We start from the raw sequence: 23252 nt of genomic DNA, 5'->3' as shown, positions 1-23252 counted from the left end.
TCTCTTTCACTCTTCTATCTTCTTTTTCCCCATTGCTGTCTTTGACAATGTGGCATTTTAGGTGGTACATCAGCAGAAATCTGAGTGCTCACAAAAACTTGAAGGCCTCACCATGTGGTTGGCTGGAGCAGCCAGCCTGCTGGCCAACCAGAGAGCAGGAGCTGAGTCAGGAGATGTGAGTGTTCTTCAGCAGAAGCAGAGTAAACTTAAGGTGAGGTACTGATCCATCTGCTTAAAAATTTTGGCATGACCATTGCCTGTGTATCCAAGTTTACATTCCAATGAATATTTAGGAGATGCAAAAAGATCTCCAGACCAAAGGTGATGGAGTGACAGAAGCAGTACGGTCAGCGGAGGAGTTCCTTGCTGAGCATGGTGAAGATCTAAGTGCAGAGGAGAGAGCCAGCCTGCAGGAGGCACTGGCACGCATGAAGAAACAATACCACACCCTCACAGACATGGCCCAGTCCTCTCTGTCTCAGCTAGACACAGCAATCAGCACAACACTACAGCAGAACACACAGAGGGTACATAAGGACCTAATGCATCTTTCACTTTCCTGTCATCTTTTCTTTTCCACCTCTCAGTTTCCATCTCTCACTCGGAGGCTTTTTTTTGTGTTGCATTTTCTCTTGGCTAAAGGCTAAAGCAGAGGAGGAACTGCACGAAACTCAGGGGAAAATAGATATGCTGCTTGAGGAGCTGTCATCAGACACATCCAGGAAGAAATCACATGGGGAGAGTGTTCCAGATGCTCCCTTTTCCCTATCACCAGAGAGCACTCTGAGCTCACACTATGACATGCTAAAGGTCAGAATGTAACTCTCAGAGGTATGCCATATTCCCATAAATCTTACTGGGTTTTAATCCACTGACATTTTTGTTGTTGCTTCTTCCAGGCCGAACAGCAGCAGCTACAAGCCCAACAGGCTCACCTTTTGCAGGTAGAACAGTCCACACGCTCCCTCCTGGAACAGCCCGACTCTAGTGTGCCCCCGGAGGAGAAGCAGCGCCTGCGTGCCAGGCTTGACGATTTGCAGATCCAGCATCAAGAGCGCCTCCAGAACTGCCAGGAGAGACTGCGGCGGACTGAGGCCCTCCGGGATGAACTTGCCAAGTTCCTGCAGGAGCATGGGAACCTGGGAGCTTGGCTAGAACAGAGTGAGCATGAGCTTTGTGCCCTGGGGGGTGGAGAAACAGATGCACAGGGTCTCAAAAACAGACTGGAGGAGCACAAAAAGGTATGCAGCACTGAGCACACAGTCATAGAAGTGGGAACAAGTTTCATTTTGTTTGCATCACAAACAATGAAATTTATGCTTTAAGATCTAATAGATTTTTGTAAAACTCCGTAAAGGCGTTAATACCATGATTAGTAAATACTCAGTTGTACTTTTTTGTCATTTGTTCATGTTTTAAAGTAAATTAAGCTTACCTGCTGCTGACAGCTGCTGCTTGTTCATGTCTTTCAGCTGGCAGAAGATCTGATCTGTCATAAGGCAGACTTGCGCTTCGTGTCCATCTCTGGTGAGAAGGTGCTGGACTTGGTGCAGGGCACCCTCGAGAGGACAGGCACTACCAACCCAGCTCTGGAGAACACGAGGCAGCTTGTCAGTGACAAGCTACAAGATTCCACGCAGCGCTACAATTCCCTGCAGAGCAAGGTAGCTACTAATGTACATCATTCTCTCAATCTATCAATTTCAGCCATAAACTAGTCCCTTCATTTATTGCACCCTCTTTCTTCTTGTTGCAGTCTGTGGATCTTGGTGCCCGCCTGTCCAGCCTTCTGGATCGATACCAGCAGTACCAGGATGAGGTCAGTGCTTTGGACTCCTGGCTGAGTGCACAGGAGCAGAACCAGAGCATAGTGAAACCCAGCAGAGAGAATATGGACACACAGACACTACAGAATGCGCTAAATACTATACAGGTGAGAGCAGCCATGGTCCGCATTGAGGCGAGCCAGAGGACTTTTCTTTGGAGTGAAGGAGCATAGGTGGTTAAACCTGTTTTCTTCCCCCTCAGTATTTGCAGGACGAGCTGGCCGAGCGCTCAGTTCAGCTGGAGAAGGTGAGGAGAACAGGGAAAGTTCTTACCAGCTCCCAGGAGTCACCTACTCTCAACGCAACAGACATCAGTTCTGCCACAGGTACAGAAATGCACACATCTGTCTTTCATCCAGATGGTTCCTGCTGTGATAGAACCCCCAGAAATCATTCTATCTATTTTTAACATAATAGGGTACTTTGAACGGTGCATATTATAATGGAAACATTTATAATCCTCTTGTCGCTGCCCATTTCAGATGCACTCCAGAGCCGATTTGGGTCCCTGTCAGAGAGTGTGTCTCAGAGGGCAGAGCAGCTCCAGACTGCTGTCGCCCAGTCTGTCAGTGTTCAGGAGGGGCTCAAAGCTCTGCTGGCCTGGCTGGATGGCCTGGTTTTGGCTCCTAGCCCAGTCCAACCCACTGCCAGGGCAGTGCAGGAGGCCCTCACCCAGAACCAGGTATCAATAATCTAGCCTGGCCAGTGTCTTCATGTGGGATTACATAAGGAGATTCAAAGAAATGCAGATGCAGTGAAAGTGTAGTAAATGTAGAGGTCCCCCTCTCTCTCCAACACAGAAACTGCGTCAGGAGCTGTTGTCACGCCAAGGCAGCGTAGAGGCCACTCGCGACTCTGTCTCCAAGCTGCTGAAATCTGCAGATGCAACTACAGTCTCTGGGCTGCAGAGGGCGCTGGAGGACCTGAGCCAGCGCTACGCAGCTGCCCAGACCAAGCAAGCTGAGAAAGAGGCTGAACTACGGGCGGTTCTGCCAAAACTGGAGAGGTTTGAGCGCCTGAGCGCGGACCTCCGCAACTTTACCCAGAGCCGCCAGAGAGCGCTGAGCCCGGGTGGGCAGCCAGAACACAGCGTGGACGACTACAGGCGCACCGTACAGGTGACGGAGGTTACCCACAGCCAGTAGCCATGCCACTGCATTTAGATATTGTTTGGGGGGGGGGGGGTCCCTCTGCCTTGCAAAGGGGTCTAATTATAGTCTAATTTGCTATTGTGTTTTTGCTTTAGGAGGTGAAATTTGAGCTTACCCAAGAAGCAAATCAGATGAAGTCATTTGTGGAGCTTGGTACAGACCTGAGCCAATCAGGGGTACTTGCCAGTGCACACTGCCTTCTGGACTTAACCAACGAGGCCTCTGGGGAATTTGCCCAGCTGGAAATCCGAGTCAATGAGAGGTGAGTACTAGGCATTATACAAGTCACCTGGCCCCTTGGGCAGCCTTCTCTCGCAGTCTTTTGCACATCTCATCCATGTCTATCATATTAACCTCATAAAAATGATGGGATGGAGTCAGGCCGAGCTCCATGCAGGGAGAAATAAGGCCTGTATGATTAGATTTACTGCGAGTACACAGTGTCATACTCTTCCAGCTGGAGAGCACTGCTCATTTGAGAGGCTTTGCTGAAGCTTTCAGATGCCTTGGCTCTCCATAGCACTGTGACTGCTTTTGTATTAGTGGGACTATGCTCTTGCAGCCTGTCTGCGTGCATGAGTGCAGGGAAGCCTGTAGCCTTTCCCCTGGCTACTGCCAGGGACTGGACTGTGGGGTTGCTGCCTGTGTGAGGGGCCCAGTGAGGGCTTGGCCATACACTCTAGCCCGCACAAAGGCCCTTTACTGTCACCATTGCTTAAAGTGCTTGCCTGTGCAGCTATGATGACAGAGTGCGAGACTGCAAGCACCCAGCCAGCTGGGTGAGTTCTCAGAGTAGTCTTTTGGAAGTCTACTTCAGAGACATTTTAAATAAAAAAAACATTTTTAAAGTAAGCAAAGCCTTCCAAATGTCTAGTCCGCCTTTAAATTGTCTGATTTCATTCTTCAATATGTCTCCCATCCAGACTGAACGCAATCCAGAGCTGCGAGCAGCAGCTTGAGCAGTTCCGCTTGCTCTATGGCTCCCTCTTCAGGTGGCTGCAGGCCACGCAAGAGCAGGTGGCTGCTAAGGAGCCCAGCCTCAGCACAGAGGGCCTTCAGAGGCGGGTACAGCAGCTCAAGGTGGGTCTGCATCCTAACACACAACAGTGAGCTGGAACCTGCAAATGCTGGTTTCTAAGAATCTAAAAGATGTTAATGACTTTTGTGCAGGACCTACTGAGTGAGTGGGAGAGCAAGGACAGCAGAGTTCAAGAGCTGAACAAGAGCGGTTCGGAGCTCGAGAACCTGATCATCAGCATCACAGCCCCTCAGAACAAAGGTGTGAGGACTACGAAAGCTATAAAATCTAAAAGTTGTAAAAAATAAGACAAATCCATAAAAGAGCATCTTAATATTAATATGTATGTATGTCTGCTGATGTATCCTGCTCCATGTACTGTCTGTGTGAGCTTATGTCTGTATACTGGAACTAGCCCTGTTTGCAAATGCTTGAGCATATGTAGTGTTCATGCATGCATTTGCAGCAGCAATGTCACAGTGTGTCTCTCTCTCCCAGGTGTTGACCAGGTCAACGGTGCCGGCAACTCCAGCAGTGTCAATGGCATTCACACCTGTAAAGGTGAGCTCTGTCCAGCCTGGAGCACCCCAGAGCACACCCCCCACACCTGTCCACACCCCATTACATGATTGCATTTGTCTTTATACTTGACACCCCACCCCACCCCACATAATTCATCATACCCAGGACAAATACCCAGGCTAACACTCTTGCTGTCTTCAATCTGTGTGCTTTTAACCTTGTTTGGAATGGTGCATGTCTACTTTGCTGTGCATTTGCTATATTTGTTACATTTTAAAAGGCAATTGTAGAACCACTTAAGTCCTTAAGTATGAAAGTAGAAACTGGAAAAGTAGCATATTAAGGCTAATTTACAATTGCTAGGAGAATGCATTCTGTAGTTCACCAAATACTCAGTAGTGGCATGAGGTTTTTTATTCTTCCAAAGTGTTCAGGTGGTGATTTTTCAGCTCTTTAAGCACAGTCAAGAAATTCTTGATTTGTCATAGAATACGGACGAGTGATTGAATTTCTAAGTACTTGTGAATGAGATTACAGATGGCAAGATATAACATCCTGCTGATAATTAATTCTGGCATTTATATGTAAATAACACATTTTAAAATAATGTTGTATTTAATAAATGTAATACTTATTAGATGAGCTTGTTTGCACTTTATCTAAGAGGAAAAATCTGCTCTCTCTGCAGTATCCTGCAGTACTTAGCCTTTAGCCAATCTCTTCATCAATCTGCACTCTGTATAACTACGATACTTCTTCTCCACACCCCCCTCAGACCTGACGGAGATCCAAGTAGCGGTGGCGGAAGTGAACACCAAGTATGAGCAGCTGGGTGGGGACTTGCAGGAGAGACAGAGCAGACAGCAGGCCTCACTGGACCTGCACCAGACAGCCAGGCAAGCCACGGATGCCCTGCTGCAATGGCTGGGTCCTCGCGAGCAAAGTCTAGCCCAAGGGCAGGCTGCCTCACCCTCGCGACCTGAGGTGGTACGTGCACAGGCCCAGGAGAACAAGGTGAGCCCTCCAGATGTGGTTTATGATAAGCCTACATACAGTTCTGTAGTTGATGAAAGGAATTACATATTTATATGGATGATGTGTTATGCAGTGACTTCAGAAAAACCCAGGAGTAAATAAGCAAGGGCTGTAATTTGACTGGTTTGAGCATAGTTTTTTCTAGTCATGCCAAGTAGTTGCACAGTCAATAATCTGAGTACATGATGTCTTTGCTGGCCAGGCCTTGCTGTCTGAACTCACAGAGCATTCTGGGAAGGTGGAGGACCTGAAGAAGACACTGAAGCAGCTGATAACAGAAAACCCAGATTCCCCTGAGGCAGAAATGTGGAAACAACAGCTCAGGGACATAGGTGGGGAAAGAAGTCAATTCAGAACCAGTAGGAGGGGCGTGTGGAATTACTGGGCATTCTGAGACAGAACTCATTTATTTCAGGCATACTGTATGACATTTTAAGTTACAGATAACTTTGCTCAGTGTTTTATGTGCAGGTTTCTGGTACACTAAATAAATAAAATTACATTTATGGAGGCTTGGGGTGTAAAAGGTTGAGAACACCTCTGGTAAATCAAACAAAAGCGTGGTATGGTGCGTAGGTGGGCAGAACCAGGGGCCAGCTGGACAGACTGCCAGCACCACAAAGTGCTTTCAGTCCCCCACTCATATACTGCTGTCGTGACTCCACAGAGTTGGTGCTTTATTCAAACGGTGTGGAGATGCCAGACTGGTTCTCACTGTGACTCACTCCAAAGCCTTAAACACAGGAACATGTTCCTTCAAGGATTACGTGTGCATGCGTTCTTGTCTGTGTGACTGCAGTACAGAAGCAGCCTAAATTAGAAGTGATTGCGCTTGCCTCAATTTTATCTTAATGCCTTACAGTCCATGCTGTGTGTCCTTCTAAAATGATTTTTCACAGACACACATTGCCATTTGTTACCCCAGAGTCTCACTGTTACTGTTACCATGGGTGCCAAAGTACTCAGCAGCTGTTATGGTTTCTCGCTGATATGAAAACTGTATCATGTTTTAACCAATCACTTCCATCATTACTCTTTTTCTTAGACTTACGTTGGGAGAAAGCCAATCAAACTGCAGAACAGAGGCAAACTGAATTAGACACGTGTGCCGATAGGCTGGGCAGTTTTGCAACGGCAGCCAATCAGCTAGGTCCCTGGCTGCAAGAGAAGGAGCTGATGATGAGTGTTCTTGGTCCACTCAGTATTGACCCCAACATGCTCAATACTCAGAAACAACAAGTACAGGTATATACATACATGCCTTTAAGAAATTAGAAAACAAACTAACAACATGCAAACAAGCAGAAATTAGAGGTCTATAATGAGTAGCAAGTTTTCCATCAGATTTGATCAGACAGATTCTCTCACTTCCCGCAGTTCATGCTGCGAGAGTTTGAGACCCGGCGTCCACAGTTTGACCAGCTGACCCAGGCAGCACAGGGCATCCTCTCACCCTCTGGGGACCAGGGCTCTGGGGAGGGCCAGGACCTGGCAGAGGTGAATCAGGAACTAGATGCCATCACCCATCAGTGGGAGGACCTGACCTCCCGTCTCTCTGGACGCTCCGAGCACATCGATCAGGCACACGACACCAGCAAGCGCTTTCAGGCCCTGCTAAGGGAGCTCTCACTCAGCATGGCCATTCTGGGTGAGAAGCTAGATGGCCAGGCCTCACTCAGTGCCAAGCCTGAGGCCCTGCGCCACCGGCTGCAAGAGACGGGTGAGATCCGCGCCGAGCTGGAACAGCGAAGAGGCCAGCTGGACCAGGCGGAGCAGCTGTGTATGGAGCTTAGTGCAATTGTGGCAGAGCCCTACCTCCGAGAAGAGCTGCACAAGAGGTTGGAGAGCGTCAGAGTCCCACTAAACAGCCTGGAGGAGAGAGCAGGTAAGTCAGGATCTAGGTTTGGGTGTTTTGAGCATGTTGTAATGATTTGATGCATAGTCAATGTCATAAATGAATGTGTTTCATCATAGATGACTCACTTTCTCTCTCTGTCTGTCTCTGTCTTCAGCCGATGGCCTGTCCCAGCTGCAGGCTGCTCTCTCTAGCACACAGCAATTCCAGCAGATGTCTGAGGAACTCCGTAACTGGTTGGACTGCCAGGCCGACGAGGGCATGGCTGGCGCCTCTGGTCCCCTCCCCTGCCAGCCTGAGGCTCTGCGTATTCTCCTTGGCCAGCAGGAGGAGGTCCTGCGTGGGGTGGCACAGCAGCGCGGGTCCTACGAGCTAATCCAGGCAGAGGGGGTATTGCTTCTGGCAACGCTTCCTGCTGGAGATGAGCATTCAGCTCTGCAGGCTAAACTCACCACCCTGCGACAGGACTGGGAGGGCCTAAACCAGCATCTCACTGAGATGCGGGCCCACATTAATGAGACACTTGTCCGTGCCGAGCAGTATAAGCAGCATCATGACGTTCTCTTGCCCTGGGTGACTGAATGTGAGCAGAGGGAGGCAGAACTCCAGCCTTCTCTGGACCCCACAGCCCTTGATGCTGCCCTGCAGAAGGCCAGGCAATTGGGCTTGGACTTAGATCGCCGCATCCCCCTGCTGGAGTCTCTGAACACGGCAGCGGATCTGCTGCTGGAGGAGAGCAGGGCCGGAGAGGAGGAAGTGAGAGACGAGAAGGCCCAGCTGAACCGCAGGGTGGACTGCCTCTCAGAGAGACTACATAGTCGCATGGCTCAGCTGGAAGAGCTGGGGGGCAGGTTGAAGGAGTTTGAAGATGGCAGGCAGGCAGTAGACAGGAGACTGGAGGCAGCACGGCATCAGCTGGAGGTCCAGGAGGCGCTGGGCCCTCAGGCCTGCAGCAGCAAGAGCCTGGAGCGGCTCCGCAGCCAGCAGGAAGTGCTGAAGTCACTGCGGCCACAGGTGGTGTATCTGCGGGACCTAGCCCAAGGACTGGTGCAGGACGCCCCACAGGCACCAGATGACAGCACAGAGGGAGGACAGAGGCTGGTGCAGCAAGCGCAGGACACTGAGAGGGAGTTTGGGGAAGTCACTGAGAAAGTGAGTGTGTTGAGCAGAGACTCTGCATATGATCAGACCTCTGGCATGCATGGAAACAACCAGTGGACAGACTGCTATATATAACATTAGGCAGTGTTTGGGTCTCAGTGTGTGCATGTCTGTAAACTGAAACAAAACAGCATAACTCTTTGCTGTCAGTCCAAATTTGGTACATATGTTTTCAAATATCATTAGATATCATTCCACATCTCTGGCAATGAGTGCAGTGCAATGAAATGAAATGTGCAGAACCATTGGCAAACCATACACTCTTTCGGCTTTCTCGGTAGCCATCTTGCACGTGCTCTGCTGGGCTGTTAACAATTTCTCCTGTCCCACAGATCGAGCAGTGCTGCACATCACTGGAGTCACGGCTGCAGGGTGTTGGCGAGGTCCAGTCGCGAGTCCGCGACGTCTTCTCCCGTCTTGCTGACCTGGATGATGAACTCGACAGCCTGAGCCCTGTGGGGCGTGACGCAGACTCACTGGCCTCTCAAGCCGAAGCCGTGCGGGCCTTCCTGACTAGGTTGGCCACCCTTCGTGCTGAGCTAGAAGGCCACGCGGGTGACTGTGCTGCCATGCTGCGGAAGGAGGGCAGCTCACCTGACCTGCTCGCCCTCCGGCGTGAGACAGAAGCCCTGAGCAGACAGGCAGCCAAGCTAACTGAGCGAGGCCAGGGACGCCTGGCCCTCGTCGAAGCCGCAGAGGAGCGGGTGAGGGAGTTTTACGCCCGCCTGATGGAGCTGCAGGGGCTGATTGACCGGGCAGAGGAGGGGCTGAATACACAGGGTGTTGTGGGCACCGAAGTGGAGGTCATCAAACGACAGCTCCAGGAGTTTAAGGTAGGAGCTGATGTGGCTTTTCATCAGGTTTTTGCACCTGTTTTTGTATGCGATAAAAGCTGTAATTGCGGCTTGGAATGCAGTGTCCTATTTCGAATGCCTTTGAGCACCAAACACTTGGTTGCTAATGACTCATGCAGAGGCATGGACTGGAGACAGCTCTTTGAAAGTAGCCTCTTTCTGTGGAATTTTGTGGGGGGGGGGGGTTTCTCATCTACCTTAGGTAAATTGAAGGGATTTGATCCCAAACAGTCCAATTTGAATATTTCAGACAAGACCTGTAATTTGATATAAATTAAAGTGGTTTGATCATCAAGAGATTGTTTGAGTGTGTGGGAAAGCTAGAAAGAGACAGAGAGATGGAGAAAAAGTTTTGATCAAGGCCAGGCGAGCGTTGGAGGGGTGTTGAGTGTTAGCGTGCCTCTGTGGAGTGACTCACATCTCTCCTCCTCACTGATTCACCTCAAGTTCCTATGCCAGCATGCTCCCTTAGAGGAGGAGGAAGAGGAGGCAGCCAGCATTACGCACTCAGTCCTGTTTCCCTGTTAAGGTGGATGTTTGCGTCTGTCCTGTTACCCCCCCCCCCCCACAGCTGATTGACGGTGACCTCCACACTCTCTCTGCATCTTGCAGTTGTATTTATAGCTCATCTGTCTGATGATGCATCAGCCCCCCTTGTGCTCTTACTCACATCCCCTCAGAGTGGGAATTGAAAGGAAAGGAGAGGCAGTGCGTGGGCTGTGGGGAGTGAGTGATGCGCTGCTGGACCTGGGAGAACTTCTTAAGATTCGTAGCGCGTGAAGCAGAGATTTCTTGCCATGTAGCCCACCTTACTGTGTCACTCATGGGGAGAGCGGTAGCAGCGTCAACCCCGAGCCTGGCTGCTTTATGCTGCACACCGCGTGCTGTGAAGCGGAGCTCCTGCTCCCCACTGCTCATTAGACCTGTCACCGCAGTGATGGACACTGAGCTGTACCTGAGAGCAGAACTAATCACCGAACGCTCTCACTTCCCACTGCCACTGCCTCAGACTAGCACCAACTTGATTGGCTCGGCATAAAACACACTGGCAGGTTTTCATGCTTATCTGACGATCCACCCACCGATGGGTAGAACAGAGCAGGGCTTTTTATTTGTTGCAGTAAGAACTGTCCAACAAACTCTGCTTCAGCTGTGAAGACCCTCCCCTCTCTTTCTGCTTCTTCCAGCTGTTTGATTTTAGCTGCTGCTGCTTCTTTCCTTTTTTTTTTTTTTCTTTTTGTCATGCTGGCATTCTGCCGTAGTTTCTTTGTTTGAAAATCCTCCCGACTTGGAAAAGTGTTCTCTCACATGCGGTGTCCCAGTTTAATAACTTGGTCAGCTCAACCACATGCTGCCCCTCCACTGCTACCCCCAGCCTCCTGGAGGGCTGGGCTGAAGATGAGCGGACAGACAGTGGGAAAAAATATGTGCAGACTGAGAGGGGAATGAAGGAAGACAGAAGGCTACAGAAAGCCTCAGTAGCATGAGGCAAATGGCTGAGCGAAGTAAGAGTGGGGCCAGTTTGCACCTGAACTGGGCACTTCTGGGCACAGGATCAGCAGGAGAGCTGCTCGAGAGGATGTTAGGCCAGTACTGTATGTAGAGCGTGAAGAGTCAGCCTGGGCACGAGCGTTCGTGTTTCCTACAAACAAGGAATCTCACATCCCAGACAGACTGGTATGAAGAGATTCATACCTTTGGTAAAACTTCCTTGAGATTTGTTGTTTTTGCTTGGTTGTCATTTTGTTTTTTTTGTTTTTTTTTTGTTTTGTATTGTTTTTTGTTTTGGATTTACCCGTTGATCCTCTCCAGACAAATTCTCTCTCTCTCTCTCTCTCTCTCTCTCTCTCTCTCTCTGTCTCTCCCCATCCCCTGCTTCCTGTCCCACTTACTGATGAAATGTGTGAAGGTAATTTGGAGAGCCACGGGCCCTGGCTGCCATGAGGAAAGACTTCTCTCTCTCTCTCTCTCCTCTCTCTCTCTCTCTCTCTCTCTCTCTCTCTCTCTCTCTCCCTCTCTCTCTCTCTCTCTCTCTCTCTCTCTCTCTCTCCCCCTCCCCTCCTACAAGCCAGACTCCATTTCGTAGACACCCAATCCAAAGTAATGATGTCATTGCTGACTTTAGAGAGGGGGAGGCAGGATGAACTCAAATGAGCAAGGCGTGTGTGTGTGTCTCTGTCTGTCTGTCTGTCTGTCTGTCTGTGCATGTAAAAGACAGAGATGTTTGCATGAGTGAGCTCTGTATTGGGGGTTGGTTGGTGGTCCAGCACTCTTGGATAGAAGGAGAAGGTGTTAGTTATATTGTTTAACTTCTGAATACTGAGAACACTGAGGCATTGTGGGAAGGGTTTGAAAAAAGGGGGAAGTAGGATTCACACTTGGCTTCTAGAGAGCTGTTTCACTAGCATCTTGTAGTCTATACATCTTTTTATCCCCCTGACCAAACATATGTTTATACCACACCAAATGCTTTCAATTCCATGTGTATATGAATGCATCTTTTTCTGATGCACATTTAGGCTGTAAGGAGCTAATGTAGATATTCTTGGGGGGTGTGGGTGTGTGGGAGTGTGTGTGCCTACATGTCTGTGTGGGTGGGTATTTCTAATTCCAGGCTGTTTGGAGCGTTTGGAATTTCAGCTGTCTCCCCGCCCTAGACCCCTCGCACACACTTTTGCTCACGTGGGGTGTGGTAGTCTCCCTAAAATTCCTGTGTTGTCCATCACCCGTGCATCCCTGCATCCCCCCTGCCCTGCGGCAGCTGAGCTCAGGGCGACAGGGCAGGCAGGGTGTCCGGACCAGGAGTTCTCCAACTGGGCATTCCTAGGCAGGGCTTGCCAAGATCAGGGAATAGCTTCTAAATCAAGCTGCGCACTCCACACTGTACTCTCCTTCACTTCCTAGATCTTCACTCTTTTTGCACACTTGTCTCTCACCCTTGGCGCCCTTGTACTCTTCTCTCCTGCCTCTGTGTGCTCCTCGTGGTAGGGGCTGTGGCTGGGACTCCTCCATTCCAACCCCCCACCCCCACCCCGAGCTTCTCTTTAACTCGAGCTTGCCCTGGCTCACTGGGGCTGTAAATAGGCGCAGAGCTGTACAGCATTTGGTAAAAGACACTGCCACTCCTTTGGGGAGGTGATGATCTTTAGTTGTGCAGGCGCTTTAATAAGGATTCCCACACAGTAGTATTCAGGGTTCCATAAGACCCCAGCTAGATAAACAGCAATTGTCTCTAGGATTGTCCCAATTTTGAAAGGCCAGCTGCATTCCCTTGTGTTTTTGGCCTGCCTGAGTGTTAGCAGGACATGTTTATAGCAACTCTGGCTTATTCCAAACGGTTAAGAAACCTGATTTCTGGGTGTACTGGATCTAGGTGATTTATGATGCCATAGCTGATGTAGTCATTCTTCATTCTTTCCCATAGATTTACTCTTAACATTAACCACCAAACAGTGTGAACACCTAAAGTTTAATATATTTTGTTTTTCTGCTCATTTTCATGATTTCCAGTTTTTCTCCTCTGGGGCTGATTTAGATTAGTTTAACATAATTAGAGAAAGCTGATGACTTAATTGACTCTGCCGTGCACAGGCAGTGCTGTTAGAATGTGGCTGTGTGAGCATGTGTTGGTCCTTGTTCTCCTTCACTTCTCCCACTGCCTGCTATTGTTTCAGCTGTTGCGAATTACTGTGGCATTTCATAGCCCTTTTCCCTCTTCACCGCTCTCTATTTGCTCACAAACTGAAACAAGTACAGGACTTGACACAAACAGTGGGGCTTTCTCAGTGAGGGAAAAAAAATGAGCATGATGATACAGTGTGATTTTCAACATTAGGTCTCTCCTGCTCCTCTCCTTATCTGAACTCCAGTTCAGAAATCCTTGACGATAAATGAAGTCCTACATACAAGCATGTCGATATATTGTGTGGTTTGTAACAAAAGACATTCCGGCCTGTCCATCTAACTGCGTTGAGATGCTATGGGTTTATTGATGGCGTGTATTTTGGAATAGAGCCTGTTGTAGTCCGAGGCTGTGCTTTACTGCTCCTGCTTCGACTCCATGTGCTTTGTGTCTGGTGTGACAGAGAACAATGCTCCCATTGAGGGGCTCAGGTAGAGCCTGCTGGTTAATTATAAAACTACTGCTGAGTATGGAGCAAAAGAGGGAGGGCCAGCACCCGGCTGCTTAGTTACCGCCAGGAGAACAGTGGTGGTGGTGGGTGGGTGGGGGGTGGGGGGGGATTAGAATGAGACTGGAGCCTTTGAGAGGTGAAGGAAAGTATGAGATGGGTCATGTAACTTTGAGTGATTTTTCATAGTTGACTAGGGTATGAACTGCTGGGGGACTGGGAAGGGGGCAGAGACGGTGAGAAGCAACAGGTGCTGGCCTCTCACAAACTACACCGCACTGCAAAGTCAAAAACGGTCTCTGCCCTGTCGCACTTACTCCGGCTTGATGACGGATCATCTTTATGGAGCAGTTCCAATGACCTGGCACACTACAAAAGCAACAAAACTCTTCCAGTCTTAGTGTGTTTAGGGGATTTTGGGGCTTGTTCCCTCCCTCTTCCTGTCTGAGTCAGGATTGGGAGACTCTATCTGGCTGTGACTGGCCAAATGAGCAGGTCTCTGACAGACCAAAGAGAGGGGGAGGGGTGGATAAGCAGACCACAGGGTCCGCAACTGAATTTTAGCTAACTAAACAAAGAAAGTTAAAAGGACCAGATAAACGTACTGATCAAACCTGCTAGATTATATGCTTTTATACACTAGGTTTTATAGAGATTGTAAATATTCTCATTTCAATTGGATTTTTGGTCCAGGACTAGGTATATTCTCTGATCAAAGTCTGTCCCTATATATTTTAATTATATCAAATAAGTCTAAATAACTGGGGTCTAATTTCTTTTCTTGGCAGGGATGTGATATGTAGCTGGATTGAGCAGCAACGTGGCTTTGGAATGTCTGGTAGTTCAGCTCGACACTGAGGGAGGAAAGAAAGGATTGAGCATGAGGGCAAGAGACACACAAACCGCTTTTGTTTCTGTGGGGAGGTTTGTCTTGGAAGCAGGCATGACAGCTGCAGCCCAACTGACAGAAAGCGATAGGAAGAGGGTAAGAAAGAGAGTGAGGGAGAGTTGAAGAAAGAGTATTTAACTTGTTTGACATGCAGGCCACGGGCAGCATGGTGGTTCACTGAGCAGCTGTGTGGGTGTGGGTGAGTGTCTGCGTCTGTGTTTCTGCATGTGTTAGTGTGTGTCTGAGACCAAAAGCAACAGAGAGTGAGCGGGAGGCTAGTCAGGCCTGCGTTAGTTCAGCAGTCACCATGCCTGAGCTCCTCACATGAACTCCAGCACCAGCCCAAATAGGGAATGCAGGGACAGAAAAGAGACGAACAGTGAAATAAAACAGGAACAATCGCTCCGACTCTATCTACTTCACTGTCTTCTGTGTCTGTTCATTTCCATTGTAAGCTACTATGAAGCCCCTTGTCAGTGCCTCCAGCCCCTCCCCAAAATCCCCAACACCTAGCCCCACACACACACATACACATATACACACACACATACACACACACACACGCAAACGCACGCACACGTTCATGCCAGGGTAAGGTTTCAGATGAGGAGAAGACGAGAATGCACAAGTGGGGACTGTGAATATGGAAGACTTTTGTTTGTCCTGTATTGTTTAATTCAGTCTCAGGGTGGCCCTCAGAAAACGGAGGAAGATGGCAGAGTGAATCAGGCAGAGCAAATGGGAGGGGGTTTCTTTCACATACATGTAGAGCAGTTGAGTTTGGAGAGAAGAGAGCTGGTGCTATTGATAAGATTCTCGATTTCCTGCATGCTAACACTCCCTCCCCACTCAACATTCCCAATGGCTTTTTTTTTCTTGTTTCCTCTTATTTTTTGTGCCTGTTTTTCTTCTTGTTCTTTGTTTCCCTGGAGTTTATTTTTTGGGCCTGTAGGCTGATGTATTTTGCTCTTCCTTTTGTATTTAGAGCTTTTTTTTTTTTTTCCCTGGCAGAATCAGGCCTTTATTGATAAAGAACATTCTCAAAGTAGGAGCATCGTGTATCTTTGCAAAGTGTATCAGTGTATCTTTTCAAAGAACAATGTGTTAAAACCACACTCCTTTGTACAATATTTGTGTGCATTTTGTGAAGGCTATTATATAGTGCTTAGTGTGAGCTAATCTGCTCCTGTTAGCCAGTGATTTTGCAGAAACACATCAAATCCCTGGTTTAGTCCCTCCTTCTCTGGCATGGTGGCCCCTCCTCCCAGTGGCTTTATCTCGCTCTCCCTTTCTCAGCTCGCGCTCATGTTTTTTTGGAAGAGGAAACCAGCATGATTGGAGCACTTCCTGTGTTTTAATACCCAAGCAGGAAACAGAACAAACGGAGCTGGATTCAAACAAAAACAGGGAGAGAAAAAAATGAGGGAGGTGTGAGGACGTAAGTGAGAGAGGGAGAGAGGGAGAGGGAGAGTGTGTGGGAGAGAGGAAAAGTGGGAGATTTTTTTAGCAGCTGCAAACCATTTCAGCAGTGCAGTGGCCTCAGAAGAGAGACAGAGTGCATGAGCGACCGAGAACCTGCACAAGAAGGAAGGAGTGAGAAAGAAAAGGCTGGGAGCTTGCGTGGAGCTTGTCGTGCTCTTGTGTGTGTATGTGTGAGTGTGTGGGGAGCAGAGAAAGAAGAAGATAGGAAGAGAGGGAGCGTGTCTGGGGATTGTCTGGGAAACGTAATGCCCCGAGTGAAAAGCAGCAGTCGGAGCAGGGTTCTGTCTGCATCTCTGCCCTCTGGATACAGTCCCATGACTCTCCTTTCTCCACCAGCTGGATCGGGCTGAAGCCCATGCCCTCTCAGCCACTTCCATTACAGCCCTTCTGGACATGGCTCTCACTTGGAATTACATATTTTTCCTAAAGCACTGGATGAAAGGAATATGAAAGGGAATAAAAGAAAAGGAATGGTAACCTGTTTTTGTTCTTGTTTTTTAAAGTATAAAAAGGATGCATTATGGAGAAAGCGTCATATAGGGAATTGCGAATCCATGACTACAGAAAGCGGAAAAACCATGAGGAAGATGAGGTATTTTGAACCTGGATTTGAGCTGCTTTGTTAATGCTTCATTACAGGATTAAAAGGGAACAGTAATCAATAAAGAACAGTGATGGAACTGTGTAAAGACTCTCTTACAGAAACTTACTTTCATGCTAGTGATCTTTCGTTTCACAAAATGCTTCCATTATCAAACTGATCTATCCCGTGAATGCTCTTAAGGGAGTATAAAGATGGGCTTGAAAGAATGGTAAGATGAAAGACCAAGTCACACTTTTTGTATTTTTCCATCTCAATGTCTTTTTTTTTATGCCTCAGAGTGGGGAGTTCTCACCTTAAAAGGAGCCTTGCACTGCTCTGACTGCATCTCTTTGAGCCCGCTTAAGTGGCTCAGACCTCTCTCTGATTTTCCTGTTGTGGCAGAGACAGGGAGAGTCAAAGGGAAGTAATTGCACGGAAGTCAAGGAAAGCACTGTGGAGAGTTTACGTGTTTTAAAGGCGGGGGTGTATTGAATTAAAATCAGAAAGAAAACAAAAAGGGATATTATCTTTTTGGATGGTGTCACTCTGGATGGTGTTACTCTGCTCTGGATTTCTGAAACAGACTATAGCTTTATCCGCTGCTTTCTGCATGACTTAAATTAAAAAGACTGATTAATATGTTGCTAGAAAAGTGCATCTGTTGGACAGAGATGTTCTCTCTGATGTTTTCTAGCACAGTGATATCAGTAACACCATTGTCTGTCAGAACTGAGAACTGTCTTCTTTCTTTGTCTGTGGTAATTTGCCCTGTATTGTAACTCTTTACTTTGACATTTTGTGGATTCATGTTTGTTATAAATAATTGGACCACTAAGACTTAAGGACTTGACCTAGTTGTAATTCCAGCCAGAGAAGGTCACTCAGTGGAGGTTTTGATAAGGGAATAGTGCCTGCCCCGTCCCAGCCCCTTGAGGGCACACAGTAGAACGGGATGGGGAAACCTCTGAGCAGGCCTGACTGCTTGCGACAGAATCCCCGGTGTCTTGGGAAGGGTGATGATGAGGAGGCTTACATCGAGGACTGCTACGTGCCGCAGCGCTCCATCTATGACACCATGCGTATAAATGAGCAGATTGACCAGGGATCTAAGGTCAGTCAACCATCTAGGAGCACTTTGGGCTCGGGAGGAGGTGAAGGAAGCACCCTTTCCAGCAATGGGACTTTAGGAGCTGACTTAGGGGGAGTGTTTATGGCACGAGCGGGTCCTGCTGATGCAGGACTGAAAAAGTTAGATGAAAGGGTGATTTTTGATGCTCTGAAGCTGAGCAGTGACCCTCAGAGCATGCCATCAGTGGGAGGCGTTGGGTCCACTGTCATTATTCCTGCATCGAACTCAGCTGCTGTGGGGGCAGCTGTAGTGACAAAGCGGCGCCATCATGGTAGTGACAAAAAAGACAACCCAAACCGCCGCTCATGGAAGACATTTATGCCTCCAACTTACCCCGAGTTTGCAGAGCGACTGGAGCTCTCACCTGCCGACAGTGGAGAGAAACGTTTGTCTGGGGCTGGGATCCCAGTCTCGCCTCTCCATTCCCTCCCTTCACTAATAGCTGTAACACCCACATCCTCATCCACCCCCCCTCTTGCTCCATACAGTCCCTCTCATATCTCCTCAGGCTCTCTTCACACCCCTCCTGCTTCCACCTCTCCAACACTCACTCCGTCCATGAGCCCAGTGCCGCCGCACCTTCCCCATCCAATCAGGCATAAGGAGTCCCCACGGCTGCACCCACATCACCAAAAGCAAATTAAGACTGCTCTGCCTTCACCTTCTAAAGAACAACTGTCTTTACAGACTGCTCCACTAGTCCAAACCAGACTGGGTACTGCTAGCTCACCACAGCCAAGCCCTGGTATTCTCAGACTGTCTGAGGAAAAAAGAAGTGAACAGAGCAAACCTTCAGTGACTTCCTTACTTTGTGTCCGAAGTGTTTCAGAGGAACAGCCGCCACATTGGGATGCTACTGCAACGAAAACGTCTGACTCTGAACAGGACTCGCCTCTCCTGGAGCATGACCAGGACACTGCTCCACTGATACCTCCAAAACCTGTGTTTTGCCCACCCACTAAAGCTCGCACCTGGCCTCGCAGTATGAGGGGTGGCAAAAGGTCCCTGGGGCATGGGGGAGTACTTCCCAACTTGCCTATCCTGCCACCACTGCCTCCCCTGCTGGGAGAGGACAGTGACCTGGATGAGGAGTCGCTCTACCTGTTGGATCCCCCCTCACCTTTTCTGCAGGAGGGAGACAGGCTAGATTATGGGGGCCTTCCCCTCTCCCCATTCCTCAGCCAAGAAGGGGGTGAGGAGGGCCTGCTGGGGTGGACCCCTGCAAGTGAACTGCGAGTGCGGACCACTTCCGAACTTCGCTTCGAAGAAGATGAGCGTAGAATCTTGGAAGAGCTAGAGGAGGAAGAGAAAGAACCAAAAGATGAAAAAGAAAGACTAGAGATGGAGGAGAGAAACTGGCAGGCAGTGTTGAAGCTAGAGAGTCATGAAGTGAGCACTGTTTCCTGGGAGATGGAAGGGGAAGAATCTCAGCTGCAGGACTGGGAAACAAAACAGTTAAGTTCCTCAGGCCATCAGACTATGCCTCTTCTGACCCCTCCAGTTGGTTTTGGGGGTTCAGAAGCAGCCAGTATTTCACCTTGCCCCAGCTCAGAGGCAGGGTCAGATGACCTCTTTCTGGAGCTGGAGAGGCAATGTATGGAGGAAGAGAGAGAGGAGTCATCGGATTTAGTGTGTCTCATAACAGAGCCTCTGGATGCACGTCGCACCCTGCCTAGAGTGGAGGAAGAAGATGGAACACAGGGTCAGCTTGAGGATAACAGCAACCAAGCCAGCCCCATTAAGGACACTAATCACATAAACCTTGCCAATAACCCTGCAAATTCATATCAGACCGAGTCATGTGAGATTCAGACAGATCAGAATCTGTCCAGTGAAGTCACTGATCATACCCAAAGTTCTGCTGCTACTGAAGGCAAGGCCCAAGGCCTAGAAGAGATGTTAGAATATCTCCATCATGACAATAATGATAATATCATCTCTCGACAGGAACTTAAAATACCTGTGCCTGATATAGACACTTTAGATGGCCCATTGGTGGAATCAGACTCTAGTGGTATTCAAATGTCTCACATGGACAGAAGTGTTGTGTCAGATACAACACAGGCTGATTTTGAAAGACCTGAAACTGATTCTGTCCTGAGTAGTGGAACATCGTTAGAACAAGAGCAGGTAGAGGATGAGGAAGTCCTTGAGAAAGATGCGGTGCCTGTTGACTGTACCTCACCATATCGGGCGTACCCGTCTCCAACCCCAGATGTTCTATATGTAGAGAACGAGAACTGTGAGTTAGATATGTGTAGATATCATTTAATTGTTGAGGATGTTATACAATCATCTCCAGGGAGTCCTGTTTTGGCTGCTGATGCAGGAAGGGAAGCGGAGGACAAAAACTCTCAGGCTGAATCTCTTGTGGCACTGGAGCCTGCGGATGTTTCTATAGCAATAGCCTCTGACCAGGAAGGGATGTCGTCACGTTTGACACAGAAGGAGCAGGCGGCAATAGCTGAGGAGGTTGTTGCTATGGAGGACATGTCTGTGCTTGAGTGGGAGCTAAAAAATTCATTTCAGAGAATCACAAGTACACCAAAGTCAGACAACTCGACCATTCCTATAAGTGCACCATCAATTGGCAAAGAATCTCCTCCCTCCTCCCCATTGTCTATGTCAACCACAAAACAGGAATCAAAGCGGGAAGATCATGACAACAGAGATGCAGATGCGTTTGTTGCCACTGATAGCTTTGTTTATCTGGCTGTGTCCAAGCCACCACAGTACTCTCAGGACTGTCCTCCATCCCCTCAAGTGGAGTCCAGTCCTCCCAGCCCCCTACCCAAACCCGGACCTGATCCTGAAGAGGGCGCTTTTCTCTCCTGTGATAGCTTTGTGTACATGGCTGCTCCCGAACGACCTTTGGTGTCTGATGGAGGTTCTGCCTGTGAAGACTGCCGAGATTTGGACTCAGAGTCTGAGACAAGCCAGTCAGGAGTGGACTTTGTTCTTGGTTCTATGACTGGGGACAGTGATTGGGACTCAGATGGCTCAAGGTCAGGCTCCATGCACCCATACCAAGACCACTGGGAGCAACTTGAGCCAGGTGTCCTGCATGGACTTTTTAGTGAAAACCAGTGTGAACCAGAAACTCAGGGGGTCACAGGATCATGTGACACAGACTATGAGGTGATGTTTGGATTGAGGCATCCAGATGGACAAACATCAGTATCAAAGTGCTTCAGCAGTGAGGTAATGTTCCTCTTATTGGCATAATCTATATAGTGTGAAAGAGTGCATCAAGAACACTGGAAAGTGGTTTCGATTTTGACCTGTGTCTCAATTTATTCACTTAACTATGAGGTCCAAAGACTGAACACAAACAACTGTTCTCAGGCTGGGTTTTTTCTTTGTGTTGTATGCCTATTTCTATACCTATATAATTTTCTTTTATCCATTCTTCCCCTCAGACCAGTGGGCTACCACTGTGGTGCTATTTCATATTTGCATTCTAGTGTGTCATTACAGCAAACATTTCTTGTTTGCTTTTATATCTCTCAGACTTCTTAAGTAGGTCCCCTCCTTTTCCCCTGTGTGTGGGTGGGTGTGTGTGAGTTCAAATTATTGAGTGAATATCTTGTGTGTGACCACACTAGGGAATATTACATGTATTTGTGTTCCACATTGGTGCTGTAAGTATTTTTCTAACTTTATACAAACAGTTGCAATTGTTTGAACTGACTTCAGTTAACACACCAACTAAACCCTTTTCAGTCTGAGTACAGTAAATGTGTTCACGTTTGTTGTTTGTATATCTTAATGAAGATCACAAATTTGAAATTGAATGCACTCACTGGTTTACACAAATTGCAGTCTTTAAATTGGTTAAAATCCATCTGTAGGTTAGCAGGCTTGGGTACAAGAGAGAACATGTCATATCTTTAGTATATCCTTCACATTATAGATTGTATATTTCATGTGCCTTACTAATGGAGAGCAAGGGACAGGTTTGTGTGTGTGTTTGTGTGTGTGTGTGAGTGTGTGTGTGTGAGTGTGAGTGAGTGAGAGGTGGTTTGGCTTAAAAATGAAAGTAGTCTTAAAATCATGCATATGTGTGCATTTGACAATCTGCCAGACTGCTGTAACTTGTCTGTGGTATAGTGGCAGGTGAGGCTGCCTGATGCAGCCTTTCTGCACTCTTTACTGTTATTACATTACCAGTTCTATCTGCTGTGGCCAAGCCGGCCTGGTCATCCGCATCTGATTTAGCCTCAGTCCTTAGGCCAAGCATGTCTCTGCTTTTCTGCAGAGTCACTGCCCTTCTCGTCCCCTGAATGTGATCACTCGCATGGCCTTGTCAGCGATGAGGCAGAACGGATTATAATTACTAAGAGGCTGGAACTGATCAGCAAGCAAATGATCTTTTAAAATTGCAGCGGCAATGTTTTTTGGTTGAAAGGCATGGGACAGAAAAGGGCCAAGATAAACTAAGCTTGATGAAGTGGCAGGATTCCAGAGCTGAACCAGTCCGTAGTCCCTTTTTCATGCTATGCAGATCCCTTCCCATCTGCCAACAGCCTCTCTCCCCTTTCCTGCGTTCTTGTTGAGATAAGGAAGTGAGAAATAAACACTGGCTCCTTTATGTAAGCCCTTGTTGCCAGTAACACAAGTACTGTAAAAAGTTGTTGGGATTGTAAATAGATGATAAGAACATGGCAACCCTCTTGGCGCTGAACTCTGGTGAGGCTTGGCGCTGCAATGGCGAACAGGGAGGGGTCCAGGGCAAGCACAGGTGTGGAGTGTATGTAATGTGGTGAGGCAAGTTCTGGGCTTCATAATGTCTCCAGTGATATTGTCTGGTCAGTTGGTGTCCAGTTTGTGATTGAATGGTGAATTCTATGCCATTTCATCACCAGTTGGTGAACTCAAGAAAAGAGACAAATGAAGAGATAAAGCCATTATCCAAGGAAGTACCTGAGGAAAAGCCTGAAATCACATCTCCAACCTTTAGTTGCTTCATGAAGAATAATATCACATTGATGGACATGTGGGTAAACATGAGGCACTACAGAAGGAGGGTCACAGGCTGACATGGAGAGCTGCTATAAAGGGATCTGACAACACATCTGATTGTTTTGATAATGATGGTACTGAAGGACAGGTTATGGGAAACACCTGTGGCAGAGGACTGCAGGAAAGAACAAAGCAAGGGTAGAGTTTTAGGCTGCCCCCCCCCCCCCCCACACACACACACACACACACAGTCTTTCTGATGATCTTGTTTCAGTGCTAACGAATAGAACCATCCAGTTAAAAATATTTTCATGGCACAGTGTTTAGATCTGATTTGAAATCAAACATGGCAGGCACTCCATGAAGAGGGAAACAGAGGTGAAAGTTTAAGGGAAATGATACAGTGATATGTACAGGAAAGGCAATAGAGCAGAGTTAGAAGGTTTGAGAAGAATGGATGATCATGAGTTTGAGGACCATATCCCCACTGATGCAAACAAACCGATATACAAATGACATGTGCAATAGAAAGTCTTGAGTTGTATGAGGAGGATGCTGGTCAGCATGTGGACAGATTGTGTCCTCAGCACTTGTTATATAGTTAAATAGTCTGATTGCAGTGGGCAGGAAAGGACATCTGAAGCGTTCCATCCTA

General features: G+C 48.0%; 1 protein-coding gene across 20 annotated transcripts in view; it reads left to right on the top strand.

The window, feature by feature from the left end:
* Positions 1-23252, top strand: part of macf1a (microtubule actin crosslinking factor 1a) — a 130328-nt gene that overhangs the window by 82851 nt on the left and 24225 nt on the right. For all 20 annotated transcript variants that reach the window (XM_035528859.1, XM_035528862.1, XM_035528860.1 and 17 more), the window contains 19 exons: positions 62-211; positions 294-527; positions 643-810; positions 900-1241; positions 1473-1664; positions 1757-1933; positions 2029-2152; positions 2309-2508; positions 2627-2944; positions 3073-3239; positions 3901-4057; positions 4148-4256; positions 4494-4556; positions 5293-5531; positions 5755-5884; positions 6598-6797; positions 6930-7437; positions 7565-8559; positions 8901-9401. In XM_035528859.1, coding sequence (XP_035384752.1) covers positions 62-211; positions 294-527; positions 643-810; positions 900-1241; positions 1473-1664; positions 1757-1933; positions 2029-2152; positions 2309-2508; positions 2627-2944; positions 3073-3239; positions 3901-4057; positions 4148-4256; positions 4494-4556; positions 5293-5531; positions 5755-5884; positions 6598-6797; positions 6930-7437; positions 7565-8559; positions 8901-9401 — 4974 coding nt within the window. The remainder of the gene's footprint in view (positions 1-61; positions 212-293; positions 528-642; positions 811-899; positions 1242-1472; positions 1665-1756; positions 1934-2028; positions 2153-2308; positions 2509-2626; positions 2945-3072; positions 3240-3900; positions 4058-4147; positions 4257-4493; positions 4557-5292; positions 5532-5754; positions 5885-6597; positions 6798-6929; positions 7438-7564; positions 8560-8900; positions 9402-23252) is intronic.

This window comes from Electrophorus electricus, chromosome 8 (genome assembly GCF_013358815.1).
Source record: "Electrophorus electricus isolate fEleEle1 chromosome 8, fEleEle1.pri, whole genome shotgun sequence".
In the NCBI taxonomy this organism is placed as follows: Eukaryota; Metazoa; Chordata; class Actinopteri; order Gymnotiformes; family Gymnotidae; genus Electrophorus; species Electrophorus electricus.
This window is presented reverse-complemented; position numbering and strand designations above follow the sequence as displayed.